General features: G+C 37.1%; 1 protein-coding gene across 1 annotated transcript; it reads right to left on the bottom strand.

The window, feature by feature from the left end:
* Nucleotides 1-12,152: 12,152 nt before the first annotated feature.
* Nucleotides 12,153-12,878, bottom strand: LOC122070098 (cysteine-rich repeat secretory protein 38-like). The gene has a single exon (XM_042634205.1). It carries the CDS (start codon nt 12,876-12,878, stop codon nt 12,153-12,155), a length of 726 nt encoding a protein of 241 aa, XP_042490139.1.
* Nucleotides 12,879-16,407: the final 3,529 nt, after the last annotated feature.

Here is a 16,407-nt window from a genome sequence, read left to right as displayed (position 1 = left end):
AGTTCTCTCAAAGAAACGATTGCAGAGTTATGGGTGAAGTTATAGAATCTCTACCCCACCAAATCCTTCACTAATAGGTTGAGATTGAAACAATAACTGTATACCCTTCATATGAGTGAATGTACTTCTATTAAATCCCACATATCTGAGTTCAATTCTATTGTTATTGATTTGAAAATGATAGATGTTAAAATAGACGATGAAGATTTGACCCTATTATTGTTATGTTCTCTGCCTCCATCTTATAAGCATTTTAGGGATGATTTATGGTAAAGAGACAATTTCTACTAAGGATGTCAAAACGAATCTACAAAACAAGTAAAAGATTGATAATGAGTTGATGTCTACTAATAAATCTGATGGTATTTAACGTCTACCAATAAATTTGATGGTATTGGTTTGGTAGCTAGAGAGAGAACAAATGAAAGGAGTTCAGATGGTGACAAAAGGTTAGATCAAAATTTTCGCACAAGAATTTGACCTGCAATTACTGTAAGAAAAATAAGCATATTAAATCTGAATGTTATAAGCTTTTCAATAAGAAAAAAACAGTTGGTGGTGCTCAAAATCAACAGAAAAAAGATGATTCTACAGAAGATAGTATTACTGAAGATGAGAGTGAGTCTGATATGATTTTGGTGACTGATGATAGAGTTAGATCACAGATTGAATGGATTATTGACTCTGGTTGTTCCTACCATATGTGTCCCAATCGTGAATGATTTTTCACATACGAATCAGTTCGAGGTAGAGTTGTGTTGATGAGAAATAATGCTTCTTGTAAGACTATTAGAATGAGAACGATCAATATCAAAATGTATAATGGCATTGTCAGAACCTTGTTTAATGTTAGGCATATCCTTGATTTGAAGAAGAATCTAATCAGTTTAGGCACTTTTGATTCAAATGGGTGCAAGTACACAACTGAAGGTGGAGTCATGAAGATCAGCACGAGTGTTCTCTTGTTAATGAAAGGAATCAAGGTTGTTGCAGGGTACTATAGTCACTGGATCTATTGCAGTAGCTTCATCATCTATGTCTGAATCAGATGTCACAAATTTATGGCACATGAGCTTAGGCCATATGAGTGAAAGAGGGATGACATCATGAAGTAAAAGGGGCTTATTATGTGGTCAGAGTACAAGAGCAATGGAGTTTTGTGAGCATTGTGTGTTTGGGAAGTAGAAGAGAGTCAACTTCAGTACTGCTATTCACAGGACCAAGGGAACTTTGGATTACATTCATTCAGACCTATGAGGGCCATCCAGGGTTGCTTCAAAGGGGACTAGTACAAGGTACTTGCTTACTTTCATTGATGATTTATACAGGAAGGTTTGAGTCTATTTCTTGAAGCATAAAAATGAAGTATTTGTCACTTTCAAACAGTGGAAGAATTTGCTTGAGAAATAGACCGGGAAACAAATTAAAAGGTTGAGAACCGATAATGGCCTAGAGTTCTGTGAAGGTGACTTTAATGAGTTCTACAAAAATGGAGGTATTGCAAGACACCATATAGTTGTTAAAACACCCTAGTAGAATGGAATGGTAGAGCATATGAATAAAACCTTATTAGAAAAAGTGAGGTGTATATTATCAAATGCAGGATTGGGTAAGGAGTTCTGGGCAGAAGTAGTTAACACAACAACTTTGTTGGTGAATTGATCTCCTTGCACAACTATAGAGTGTAAGACTCCAGAAAAAGTTTAGTTAGGAAAACCTGTAGACTACTCAAATTTAAAAGTATTTGAATGTCTTGCTTATGCACATGTGAATGAAGGTAAGTTGGAACCTAGGGTTAAGAAATACATTTTTCTTGGGTATGGATCTGGAGTGAAAGGATACAGGTTGTGGTGTCTTGATCCAAAGTCAAAAATTTTTTTTATTAGCAGAGATGTTACTTTTGATGAATCTGCTATGTTGCATCTATTCATTGTGATGAAGGTCAAGAAAACTCTAGAGAGAAAGTGGAGTTTGAAATTGGTGGTTCATCTTCAAACAAATCACAATCTACTTCAGTTCAACTGCCTACTTTTACTGAAGGAGATGATGCTCAAGAAAATCAAGAAGAAGAGCGATACATCATTGCTAATGATAGACCAAGGAGAAATATTAGACAACCACAAAAGTATGGACATACTGAATTTATTGCTTATGCATTGTTTGTTGCAGATACAATTGAAAATAGTGAGCCTACAATATATTCTGACGCTGTTACTTCAGTTGATTCTTCAAAATGATTGATTGCCATGAATGAGGAGATGGAATCTCTTTAAAAAAAATAGACTTGGGAGCTTGTCAAGCCAAGAACAATGAAGAAAATTATTGGCTGCAAATTGGTCTTCAAGAAGAAAGAATCTACCTCAGGTGTTGAAGATGCTAGGGACAAGGCACGGTTGGTTGCCAAGGACTATAGTCGGGTACACGGAATTTATTTTAATAATATTTTTTCACCTATTATTAAGCATAACTCTATTCGTGTCTTACTTGCTTTAGTTGCTATGCACGATTTGAAGTTGAAGCAACTTGATGTGAAAACAACATTCTTGCATGGTGAACTAAAAGAACAGATTTATATACATTAACCTGAAGGGTTAGTTATTGAAGGTAAGGAGGACCATGTATGCTTGTTGAAGAAGTCCTTATATGGTTTGAAACAGTCTCCTAGACAGTGGTATAAAAGGTTTGATACAGTTATGACTAGTTTTGGATACTGTAAGTGTCAATATGATTGTTGTGTTTATTTCAGAAAGCTCTTTGATAGTTCATTTATATATTTGTGGCTTTATGTTGATGATATCTTGATTGTAGTAAAAGATAGGAATGAGGTCAACAGGTTGAAGGAACAATTAAGTTCTGAATTTGAGATGAAAGATTTGGAGATAGCAAGGAAGATCCTTGGTATGAAGATCAAGATAGATAGAAAAGCAGGAAAGTTGTGGCTATCTCAACAGAAGTACATTGAGAAGGTATTGAATCATTTTGGCATGAAAGATGCCAAACCTATAACTACTCCTCTTGCATCTCATTTTAGACTTTCAGTTGCTTTATCACCTAAGACAGATGAAGACGTAGAGTACATGTCACGTGTTCCATACTCTAGTGCAATTGGTTCCATTATGTATGCTATGGTTTGCACTCGTCTTGACATTTCACAAGCTGTCAGTGTGGTGAGCAGATATTTGTCATGTCCAGGTAAAGCTCATTGGGAAGCAGTGAAGTGCATACTTAGGTACTTGAAAGGGACCTCTGGTGTTTGTTTGGAGTTTGTGAGGAATAGTGATAATTTATCTGGTTATATTGACTCAGATTATGCAGGTGATCTTGACAAGAGGAGGTTACTCACAGGTTATGTATTTACTCTTGGAGGAAGTACGGTTCGTTGGAAAGCTACTTTACAAGCTACAATTGCATTATCTACTACTGAAGCAGAGTATATGATAGTGATTGAGATAATTAAAGAAGCTATTTGGATTAGAGGTTTGCTGGGAGAACTCAACATAGAGCATGGGGTGACTGTTGTCCATTGTGATAGCCAGAGTACTATTTACTTGACTAAAGATCTAATGTATCATAAGAGGACAAAGCACATTGATATTTGGTATCATTTCATAAAAGAGATAATTCCTCAAGGTAATATTCAAGTGTTGAAGATTGGTACTGAAAACAATCCAGCTGATATGTTGAGTAAACCTTTGTGTGTTGATAAGTTGGAGCATTGCTTGAACTTACTTGATCTTTGTCGTGTTTGAGTTCAGCCCTTTGGAAGCCTATTAGAGAAGATGAAGATATTAGCTATTTGTTTGTTTGTAGGAGGAGAATTCAAGCCAAGGTGGAGATTTGTTAAGTTTGTTTTGAATTTTTGACCCGTTTTGAAGATTTACCCGATTCGACATATTTTCGTGGCGACCTGAATGAGAAGTTTTTAGAGATCTGTGACGGAATTAGAGGGGTTTGACCGATAGGCCTAAGCCTGGAGCCTATCATTGATCTCGTATGGGGGTGTGGGTGCTACGGTATGGTTTGATCGGATCGACCACGACCCGATGGGTCGATCCACGACTTGGAGAATATAATGTACTGTTGCTTGTTGAGAAAATCATTGCATTTTAGGGTTTTTTCGAGCTAGGGTTTCAGGGCGAGTTTTCTCGCTGCTGCTTGGGTATAATCTCGCTTCTGCATAGTGAAACATCTTCTTCTTCACCCGAGGACGTAGCACACCACCCTAGTGTGGGAACCTCATTAAATCTTTGTATGATGCGATCTGTCTTGATTTATTTTGTCGTATTACTTGGTGTTTGATCTAACAATATCAATTCACATCAAATCTCTTTTTGAACGAAAAAATGATTATCAACCCTCCATATAACTGATATGGAATCGTAATAGAATGTCCTTCACCAATAGGATGACTACATTTTTTTTGACCACACACGCCTAGACCCTAAGATCCAGTTTCCTCATCCATCCATAAATCTTAACTAAGTTGATATTTTTATGGATAGAGATTTGTTGCAAATCCAAAAGCTGGTTCAATCAGGTTTTAAAGAATCAGATTGGATGGGCAGTATCGATATTGGCCGACATGGGTATCGCCAGATCATGTGGCCATTGTATCAATATAAGGTCCAATGAGAAGATGCACAAGGCAAAGACAAGGGTATTTTTTTTTAGGTTACATAAGGATGAAGGTGTCATTTTACCACCCTTTGTGTCTGAGCACAGAGCTGTGTGATCAAAGAGCATTCATTTTCCCTATTTTAATATTCTGAATCAATAGGGGAGGGTGTGCTAGTATATATATAATGACCACATTGCCTCTTTATGGGCGTTGAAGATGCTCCTGCATACCCTCCCATTGGTCCACGTGCTAGGTGTATCATGCGTCAGAGCAACAAGGTTCTTTTGCCTATGTATATACCCTTTTCACATGAAATGACATCCCTTCTTCTCTATGTATGAAATCATTTTGTCTTACTTCATTAGTACAGACAGTACTCCTCTATATCGCTTATAACTTCACTCCCCCATGTTTCTCTTAATTTTTAATCAAACACTCATACATTGAACTTCTTTTCTAATTCCTTTAGAAAACAAAATTTCACCTCTCTTTTGCTCTTCATACTTTAAAATCATCTACCCTTGCTTCTTTCCCCGCCCTTCTTTTGTTTCCCTCGTTCTTTATTGGAGGAACTGACAGGGATGGTTCTATTGATAGGGTCAGTTCATTCAAAATTTTAATCAAACAAGAAAAGTCAGATCAGATTACCTTAAGCTTTGCTATCATAAGACCTCTAAACGATCTTAACCCTTCCACGATAAATTCTTCCAACCACAGTAGCAACCTCTTATTGTCTTTGTTGGCCACCACCACAATTATCTCTCTCGCAATCTAGAGTTTCACAAACCTAACATTTTCTCACACACATACCAGGGGAGAGAGAGAAATCGATGGGAGAGGGGAGAGGGGAGAGGGGAGAGACCAAAAATCGATTATTGGAGAGAGGAGAGAGCCCAATAATATAGTTATTGTCTTATCAATTAGAGGTTTAAATGGTTTCCATAAAATAGCAATCACTATTAACTACCTAAAATCAAGCTGGATTTTATCCCATTATGGAATGTTTTCAGGTGTGTCATTAGCTTCCTAATAATGACATGAGATCAAACATCTTGTCTTTGGATTCCAATAATCCAATGGATCGAAATCCTCCCATGAATGATAGCCAAAGGAATTATATGCTACTCTCATCGGTTAAACCAAATAAGGAAGGGGTAGAATCCCATTGAGATATCATCCAACATTCCATGTGTGAGCTCAATGTTACATTCCTAATTTGGTTTCTTTTTTTTGTAATATTCTTAATGTGGTATTTACATTGAGGAAAAATCGTAATTCTCATATGAATTTTCAAAACTTTGCAAACAATCTTATCAAATGAATTTGTGTCCAATCAATTATAAATATTTTGTCTCTTCAATATTCTCTGAATTAGGATAGGGGATTCCATATTAGGCAAATCTTTCGGATATAGATAAACACTACAAATCCATTACAAAGAAATATAGTAAGGGAGACATCAACATTTGGTGTATCGAAATTAAAAATTACAACCGCATAAATAATGACCCCTCATGTCAAGGGACCGATCATATTTTATAGACGAGAATTTCATTTCAAATAAACTAATAGTAACACACATGTAAAATTCTCGTATGATCAAGTTCAATGTACGTACAATATATACATTAATACTTTTGTGTTGAAATCATCAATCTTAAGTACACACAATATGACAGCAATAGGGTGTCCAGCTTCGTCCCTACTCATGAACAATTTTAGGTTAAAACCTAAGGACTATTAACACCAGTTATTAAATCACAATTAACACCAGTTATTAAATCACAGTTACTATATCCCTACCCATATGAACCTACCCCGGCCTCTCTTTTATGTGCTTTGGACTGCTTGTTGAAATGCACATATTTGGAAAAGGAAGCGCATTTAAATTAGGAGATTGCTTTGTCCTCTCGTCTTGGTGCTTTCATTGGTGTCCTTCAATGCTTTAACTCTACCATGTGATGATAATCAATAAGCATGGTTTGAATGTCACCCTATATATGTTTTTTAGAGATAGGATTATTCTCCATAGAGCTCATGGACCATAGAGTGATCTCACAACTGGGATGACCTCAAGACGTGTGCCTGAGTCCTCCTAACAGTGGGATCACTCTATGATCCATGGGCTCTATGGAGAGGATCCAAATCTGTTTTTTAGTGGTTAAAAGGAGAGATTTCTTTCGGAAAATGGAGTGACTTGTGAAGAAAATTTTCATGGTGAAAATTACACTTGTAAGTACCTTCTAGGATACATTGATGGTGCACTATGAGCATGCTGGGCTCTGTGTGTTTGCCTATTTTGTTGTCACAAAACATAATGCTTACTTGAAGGTGATACATAGGGCATGGGAGGGAGGGAAGGAGGGAGATGCAGAGCGCGGAGGAGAGGCACAGAGGGTGTACCAAAGGCAGTAGGGAATCACCTCACGATCAAGGGTGATGGGGGTAGCAGTTGGCTAGGAACGGTTAGGATAATGAGCCAGGGGTGACAGGGTGATTGAGGCAGAGGGATAATTTAGGGATTTTAAAGTATTAGGGAAGAAAGGGATTTGAAAATTTATTTTCCTAAAAATTATAAAAGAAGTTCAAAGCATTAGATTTGATACATTTTAATCATCCCTTATCTTATTCTCATACAATGATAGCTTTTGATTATGATATAATGATAAATTAGTTTCAAATTATTTTTACAAATCTTATATTATCATTATCTTAAAGAAGGTTCTAAAATAATACAAGTAGCAATCAAAATTTGATGTCACTTAATTTGTTTTTCTTTTTTAAATATTGAAAAGAAGCTTGGTGCCTATAAAAAAAAAATCCTGAAATCTCTTTATTTTTAACATTTTAATCAGTTTGGTAAGATTTTGCAAGAAAGATTTTCCTGATACATGATATTCTTGTGGTCCCATACTAAATAGTTACTTCCTACCTCAATCCACTGTAATTCTAAAAAGTAAATAGATTTATTTTCCATTTTTTTATTATATCCTATCGAACGAGCGTCAACCGAAACAAAGTCCAAAAAAGGGTGCCATGGATGAGTACAAAGAACACAACAAGTGCGGAGGAACTATGATATAAAGTTTGCTTTAAAGTGAAGATGGGACGCAACGTAGTTTTCATGACCTACTTTATAGTAGGGTGTCAAAAGTTGGCCCCACTGATAGGATCGACCTGAATTGATCGGTTGAAGTTTGAAATCGATTAGATTGATTTTTAAATGTGTCGGGTTTAAGTATTCGATAAATAATCAGGTGTTTTCGGTTCAAGGTAGTGGTTCGAGGATTGCCCAATTGGGATCAATCGGGTATTGTGATCGATCGATAATAAATCAATTATAGTATGATTAGCCCGTTTAAGCTCATTTTATTGTCCAGTTGATGAATAAGCCTGTTTAAAGCCTAATTTAACCCAATTATGAATTAATAATCGATCAATACCCTAGTCTACAAGACCTGATTACCTAGACTGATAAAAACAATATAAAGCCTTGAATTGATGGACACTAGGATGGATGTAATGAGAAAGTGGGGTCCACTATGATGATGTGCAATTGCTACCGTCCATCTTATTACGTGTGTGCCTTCCATTGGTTTATTTCATTTTCAGTCCATTATTTTGGGCTTTGTGATTATGATGATGTGAATAATACTAATCATTGGATTGATAGGCTAAGATTCAAATCGAGTGCTAGTCCACTTTTGGGATGAAGTTGCATAACCTACATGCATGTACAGTACCTATTTCATATGAAAGGAACAGAAAAGAATTGGGTATCACTCTTTATCAATAAAGCTCTCATGTCTTATTATCCAAGTATTCTACTCCTACCTTGTGACAAAGCCCTTCCACCATTCTTTCCACCAAATCAAAGGAAAACAGTTTTTTAATATTAAGTTAATACTAATTTAGATTGATTTATTATCAGATTTAATTCATAATGAAATCTTACATTCATACCTTATAGTGATGAAAGATTCGGCGAAAACATTTTAAATTTGTGACGTAATCATGGTCAATTATTGTAAGAGAAAGATAATTAATATTAAAATCGATAGAAAACTAATTACTAAGAAGATAACTAATATTGAAATCACAAAATGAACCCTACTATTCAATCATTCATTTAACTATCCAACTAATTTTGTACTGTGAACAAGAAGATCAGTGGAAGCATTGTTATAATTTACAAATAATTTTTCTATTCATAACCTCATATTGATTGATTTGTAACAATTCCCTTTATAACAAAAAATATTTTCACTAATATTGTAAAAAATGGATAATTAACTCACCTATTTATAAACTCATTATCACTTTTTTTTTTCCCATCGTTTTCATAGGAGAGCAAGACAAGCTACCTTTAACCTATTACCTGATTTTGTATCGAACTTAGGTTCAGATTGAACGGTAGTCACGCTTTTTCGGCCTACAGTGACCCTTCACCCACAAGAAGTGGATAACCTAATCTCGTTCCATTGTTGGTGGTCCTTGATCTTCCCCCTGCTTTTGCAATGTCGATTACTAAAGCTGTTCCTTGGTTCGGTTTGGTTTGGTCTGATTTTTAACCTATCACAACATACCTCAATCAAAAACCAATCTAATAAAGATTGGTTTGGTTCGATCTAGGTTTTCTAGGTCGATTTAGATTGATTTTATTGGTTTGGGCTAGGTTTTGACACCTCTAGTATGAACCAAATATTTGGTCCAGCTTAACTTAGGCCAGACCTGACTAGACTGAGCCATGGGAAGTCCATCCTAAGCCAACCTATGCCAAGATTTTTCAAAACCTGGCTCATTGCGCTCCTCTCTCTCTCTCTCTCTCTCTCTCTCTCTCTCTCTCTCTCTCTCGCTCTCTCTCGTACACACACACACACTCTCTCTCTCTCTCTCTCATCTTATATAGGTGGAAGTTTCTATTAATTTTTGGGCATGACTAAGTTGCAATCTTAGGCTGTGTTTGGTAGTCATTCAGTTTCAGAAACGATATTTCATGTCAAAATAGAATTTTTCAGTTTGTATCAAAATTCTATTTTAAAACAAAAAATAAGTGTTTGGTAAACCTGTTTTAGAAACGATTATCCTAGTTATTCATTTTTTTGTATTTAGAATGAATCTTAAATGTCGGAGCAAAGTTTTGTTATTCCATCATTGTATGTTTTTAGTGTTTTTTTATTTTAAAAAATTCGAAAAATACTAAGTTGACATCAAATTTTTTTATTTCAATTTTTTTTTTCATAAAATGAAGAACATCATAAACGTCTTTTTGGATAATTATCAAACACAGCGCTTTTGTCTTTATCTTCTCTGAAGTAAAGCTTTTAGTTCTTTTATTGCCACTTGGCTTTGCTGAAGTGGAGAGACATATAGTTTATTAATTTTTCACTATTATCCCATTAATTAATTTGCCATTATATCACCACATCAAAGGAAAAGTTGAGAATGATGTACCCTTTAGTGTAACTTGTCTCTTCGTTAGAAGTCTAATTCAGCCAAAACAATAATTGGGTTAGGGTTTCGCTTATGGTCGACAAGATAATGATAGAAATGAATTGTTAGATCATTTTTTTGTTTTTCTTTTTATCCATCTTTAGGAGGGCCCATAGACCACTAGGACGGGTCTCAAGTGTGTGCATGTGTGCAGAGGGTGGGACCCAAGAGGGTCCAAGTGGGTGGTAAAAGCAACTAGCTTTGCAAATGTAGGAGGAAGGTTCAAACTCAAAACCAAAGAATGTTGTTGGAACCAACAAAATATGGTTTACTTAAGCATTGAGAGTATTTGGGATGGTAACATGGGGAGAGAGATATACATAGGGGAGTACTGGTATAGGCTATGCTCTGGGATATAATACAAAATCCCTCTTTCGTCTCTTTCTTTCCATATAAAATGACATATATATTTAGAAAAGAGAGAGAGAGAGAGAGAGAGAGAGAGAGAGAGAGAGAGAGAGAGAGACTGTGATATGGGCATTGCTGGAGGCTGCACTCCCCCCACCAAGGACACTCTCTCATATATTAACATATATTTTGTATAAAAATTAGTAGAATTCAGAAGTAAATACAATGTTAAAGTTAAATATTGGTCAAATACTATGTCGAATTAGATGCCAATTATATAACCCAAGGGGGTAGCGCAATTGGTGAGCAACGAACTTGGTTCGAGCCGTAAACTCGGATGTCTTAATTTCGACTTCCACTAGGCACACCTTAGGCCTCATTCACACGAAGGTATTTAATGTTCTTCACTGTTTTCAGTAAAAATTGAATGAATATATCAGTGAGGTTAGAACTCTATTATTGGGGATATTCTGAAATTATCTAATTTGTGTGGCATTTCTCTTAAAATATAATGGACCTATTCGTCTTAAAGGCTATGTAGTGCCGGTAGTGGTGTGAAATAGCCATTTCCATAAAAAAAGGACACTTTTGAAGATGGGTGAACCACACTGTATAAATGGATCCGTGGCATTGGTTGGTCCAGTCCTTTGATCCTACGAGATGCGCTCCTCAATTGAGAATTGAATCGTACAAGAATCTTGCTAGTGTTATTGTCAATTGATAAAGGACAAGATTCTTATTAGTAGCTTGCGATGGTCTTGACCTGAGAGGTCCTTCTCGTTATGGTTACACAATATGAATTTTAGTACATGTCTATATGATTATATAATTTATATATATATATATATTAAATTATAGTGTTTGATCATAAATGAAATATATACATGCTCACCATGGAATCCATTTGCCCTTAATAGAATATCATAGAGAGAGATTAATGGTATATGGTTGGACGGAAAATCGGGTCCAGTGGCATGTAAATTATTTACAATGTGTTTTAAAATTAATATTATATTAATATTAATTTATTCAATATTTTTGCAAATGTTTTACAGTCTGATCATGAAATTAGAATCTCTGAACATGAATTTACGACATATTGGGGTGAGACAGTACTTTATTCAAATGCCTTAAAATTTGTTATGAGATATTGATTAATAGAGGGATTAATTTGTAATTAACTACTTCTTTGAGAGATATTTAGTGTTTCATTTATCTGGGATGTATACATTGGTAAATTATTTAATTAGGAATAAAAATATTATCGCATTTCTACTCTAGGTAGATATTGCAATGGGATTTCATTTCTTCTCAATGTTGTAGCAATCTGGAATAATTTTGTACGATATCTCAAATTATGGAAAATATGTATACATTGGTAAATTCTGAAGTTTTATTACTTCGTGAAATTAATTCTGTGTCTCATAGTAAACCGAAACAGATTACAATACAACAATTCTATAGATTTTTTCTTGATGAATAAAATTTTTGTTGGAACGAAAAAAAAAAAATGATAGACAACAAACCAAATCGACTAGCTCAGGGACGATTGTGTAGATCAATGTTGAGGCCACAATGAATAAGTACCTACACATGCATGTGGGTTCACAAAGGGTTCCTATAACACTTTATTTAGTAGTAGTTAACGTGTACGGATGACCTCTAAACCCTACTGATCGATGATCTAAATGTTCTAAGAACTTACAAAGGGGTAGAGCTCGTATCTTATATTACAGCTACCACCAACAACTCTACCTCCTCTTTTACCATCACAACTAGTAGGAAGGTCGTTTATTGCATCATCCAGACACTTCTTGCAGTTAGCTCTAGAGAGGTCCCTGGTACACTGAGCCAAACCATAGAGCTTCTCTGAACCATCAAGCACAAGCTGGCCAGTAGCATACATTTTTGAACCATGATGAGCCTTAGTAGCTACCTGGTTTAGCAATTCTCTAACTTTGGAATTGAACGTGGCGGGATCACTTACGTTCTGTGTGTTACACATGTAGACTTTGTTGGTGGTGTCAATCTTTCCAAAGAAATCGTCATTTGAGTATTTCAAAAGACAATAATCGTACCAAACGATGGCTCCTTTGTCATTAGGACAGCTTTGGAGAATTTGTGTCTTTGCATTGGCAATACAGGTCTTACAATCGGTGCTTGAGACATCACCTCGACATAGGCCAAGCCCGTATACGCGGTTAGGTTCTTGGCCAACTGAGACATGTCCGAAGCCTGAGTGAGGAACACGATGGGAGAGAGAAGCCATCAACTTGTTCAAGTTGGTCTCGTAGGTACCATTGGAAGTGTAGTTTTGGGTTGTGGAGCAGATGTGATAGAGAGGGCTTGCTCCAAGAACACCTTGGAGAAGAAGAGATAGGGATACAAGGTAGAGAGGTGATAGCCCTAGAAAATGCATTTTGGATTGGAGATATATGAATATATGATGTGATGAGGAGTGAGATGTAGAGGCTTAGCTTTTCTAACTTTGGGATGCAATGATTTCCTCTTGGGATTCAGGCCCTTTAAATAGAAAATACGGAATGATTAAAAGAAAGGGAGCCATGTCAAAGTAGAAACCATGTCAAAATATGACTTTGCAACGTTGTAGTGGATGAGCAATTCTATTTTATTTTTAAATTACACGTAACATTGATTAAGTAATGGATAGACCGATTCAGACCCTAGACAGAGCTTGACGTTGTGACGATATAAAAGGAAGTATGTATTTTACCCACAAACTAATTTTAATTTGCAAAGTTTATTGCTTCTGCCACCCTCTTTGGGTCCCACCCTTATAGTTTCTTTTCGAATTGGATTTATGTTAGAAGAAAGCTTTTTTTTTTTTTTTTTTTCTTCTAATCTTTTGTTGGTTTTTCTTGACCTTTATTTTCCTCACGAGCAATCTGATTAAGTCTAAAAGAGAAATGTGATTAAGTCTAAAACTAAAAGTGTGGTTGTCATTTAGAAAAATAAAACAAAAAGAAAGATATAAATAGAAGGGTGGAATGAATCCGAACATGTAATTTTCCACAGTCAAGAAAAGATAGACAGACGAGAAGGTTGCAAGTTAAAGACCTATTTACGGGACATCTTTAAAATTGATTTTTTTTTTTTGTACAAAAATTGGTCTTTAAATGTGCTTGAAATGAATACCAATAAACGAAGCAAAGATGAGAATAACAAAGAAAGATTCCATAGTTAAAATGGATTTAGTCAAAGATGGAAGCAGCTAAGTTACTAAGGTACTCCGTCTTTAACCAAGCGGAACTCAAATCAATTAAACTATGCCTACACAACCCAACTTGAGCAAGTTTAAATCAATTAAATTATGCTTGAAAAAGATGAATGTTCAGATAACAATCATCACCATCTCAACTGTTCATATCACATAGCCTTAGCATTAAATACAAATAGTATTAAAAAAAAAAAAATACAAGTAGTATTAAAAGGGTTGGGTTTAAATGAGTCAGTTCAAGTCGGGTTTGTAAATGTGTCGGGCCGGTCGAGCGCTTGTCGGGTTAGACGTCTGCACCGCATGCTACTTATTTATAAACGTGTCAGGCTATTAATAGGGCCGTGTCTAGGTCAAGCCATAAACGTGTCGGGCTCGATCGGGCCTATCGGTGCCAGCTTGGAATTGACACCCCTAATTAAGGCTATTAGGAATGGAAACAATGGCTTGGGGGATGGGGATAGATTTTAGCCAAAAATGATCTACCCACATAGGATTGCTTTCCTTTAAACACCCATATGGGTGTGTGATAAGTAGCCTCCCAAATTAGACATGATAAGTAGCGGTCATGGACAAATAGAGCCCCAGACAAATGTGTGTTTTTCTTTCCCTAGTGAATTCCAGTGTTGCTATTTGAAACCATCAAACCACCATTCATCATAAACCATTGTTTATCATAGTGTTATTAGTCTATTATATCTATGTATATCTTGCAGATGTACCATCTTATGTATATGTAGATTGTCAGTGTAGTCTTTTAATCAATGGGGAGTCCTGTTAGACCATATTTGCCACTATGCACTGTAAGCTTTACGTTTTTTTGCTATAAATAATCGTATGATTGCTTTATTTTTACCATGTTTTTATTGTACACCGTTTTTCAACGATGGTTTTAAACTCTTGCACCCTTGAGCAAGGTGTAGGTAGTGATTTATATTTTTCACTTGCTTGTGTGAAAATGTAGAGTTATTTCTTTGACTTACATCCATTGCGTGCCCTTAGGTAAAGGGGGGATACTGTAGACAATGCATTTTCACACCATGGGGGAACCCTTTTGGCCATCATGATTAGGGCTATTAAACTCCTATGGAGATCGTGTGGCAAAAATAACCAGTTTACCTCTGTTGGTGTACGATGTCTTGTATTCTGTCATAGTTTAACCCAGAGAGTACTGGTGCAACGCCTCGATAGGCAAGAGGGCGGCCCCGCTAGTTGGTTAGAGGGCCATGGGGGCTTCAAGGGTGTAGGAGGCCCCCTGCATAGCAAGGGGCGTAGGGGACACAGCCCCCCGCTCGAATGTTTTATTTGAGGGCAATTGTGTATTTTTTTCGCTATAGATTTGTAGCGAGGGTTTCTTTCTCTGTAATGCAAGAAATACTGAGAGATGTGAGGAAGAGCACTGTAATCCTATTCTCCATAGATAGTGAAGCAGTATCTCATCTCACCTGGGATGTAGGCAACCTTGCCGAACCTCGTAAAATCCGTGTGCATTATTTGTTCTGTTTTTCCATTATCTTCTGCATTGTTTTAGGGTTGCGTTTCTACAACTCCTAGCCTATTTTCAATACTCAAGCCTTCCCAAGTAGAGCTTAAACACCTAGGATAGCCTTAATTAGCCATTTCATACTTGTATGCAAAATTTTACAAAAATCTGATGCCGTTCACAAATATGATCATTTACCATGGCATTGCTTCAATTTTCAATATTCGAACCTCATTGATTTGAGCCAAAACTCTTAAGGTAGCATCATTTATCAATTTTGGGCATGTGCATAAAATTCATTCAAGTCTGATGACTTTTGGTTGCTATTTTGCCTAATTATAGTGATGAGGCCAAATGTGTCTCCATCCTCAGCACAACTGAAGCGTGTGTACAGACCTGCTACCTCAGTCTCTCCTCATGCCGACCTGCCACCTCGGTCTCTCCTTAGGCTGACTTGCACCTCGATCTCTCCTCAGGTTGACCTACCATCTCGGCTTCTCCACAGGCCGACCTGCCACCTCAGTCTCTGATCAGGCTGACCTGCCACCTCGGCCTCTCCACAGGCTGACTTGCCACCTCGATCTCTCCTTAGGTCGACCTGCCATCTCGGCCTCTCCACAGGTCGACCTGCCACCTTGGTCTTTGCTCAGGTTGACCTACCACCTTGGCCTCTCCACAGGCTGACTGCCACCTCGGTCTTTGGTCAGGCCGACCTGCCACCTCGGCCTCTCCATAAGCCAACCTGCCACCTCGATTTCTCCTCAGGCTGACCTACCACCTCGATCTCTCCTCAGGCCGACCTACCACCTCGGCTGACCTACAACCTCGGCCTCTCCACAGACTGACCTGTTGCCTCGGTCTCTCCACAGGATGACCTGTCGCCTCTGCCTCTCCTCAGGTCGACCTACCACCTTGGTCTGGCATAATCAAGTAAGGCATCCAGAAACATGCACACATCCACCCCTACATTCAAAGGACGTGACCCCTGATTATAGGGGCAGGACTCAATCCACTCACATCCCAGATGTGTCCACCCTTCTCATGGCTTGTGCCTTCAAGATAAGAGGGGAATATTCTTGGAACATACCCTGGAGCCCAGAATATTTCTAGAATCAAAGAGCCACTCCCCTCAAGGGCTCTACGCCTAAACAAGACTCTCCACAAACATCTCTCCTTCTCTCTCCATCACAACCTATAAATATCAAGGTAAGCCTCCATTAAAAGGGGATC

The sequence above is a fragment of the Macadamia integrifolia genome, unplaced genomic scaffold (assembly GCF_013358625.1).
Source record: "Macadamia integrifolia cultivar HAES 741 unplaced genomic scaffold, SCU_Mint_v3 scaffold823, whole genome shotgun sequence".
In the NCBI taxonomy this organism is placed as follows: domain Eukaryota; kingdom Viridiplantae; phylum Streptophyta; class Magnoliopsida; order Proteales; family Proteaceae; genus Macadamia; species Macadamia integrifolia.
Note: the sequence above shows the minus strand (reverse complement) of the source record. Positions and strands in the feature narration are given on the sequence as shown.

Excerpts from the sequence above, each read along its gene's own strand:
- LOC122070098 (XM_042634205.1), bottom strand. The coding sequence starts at position 12,878 with ATGCATTTTCTAGGGCTATCACCTCTCTACCTTGTATCCCTATCTCTT.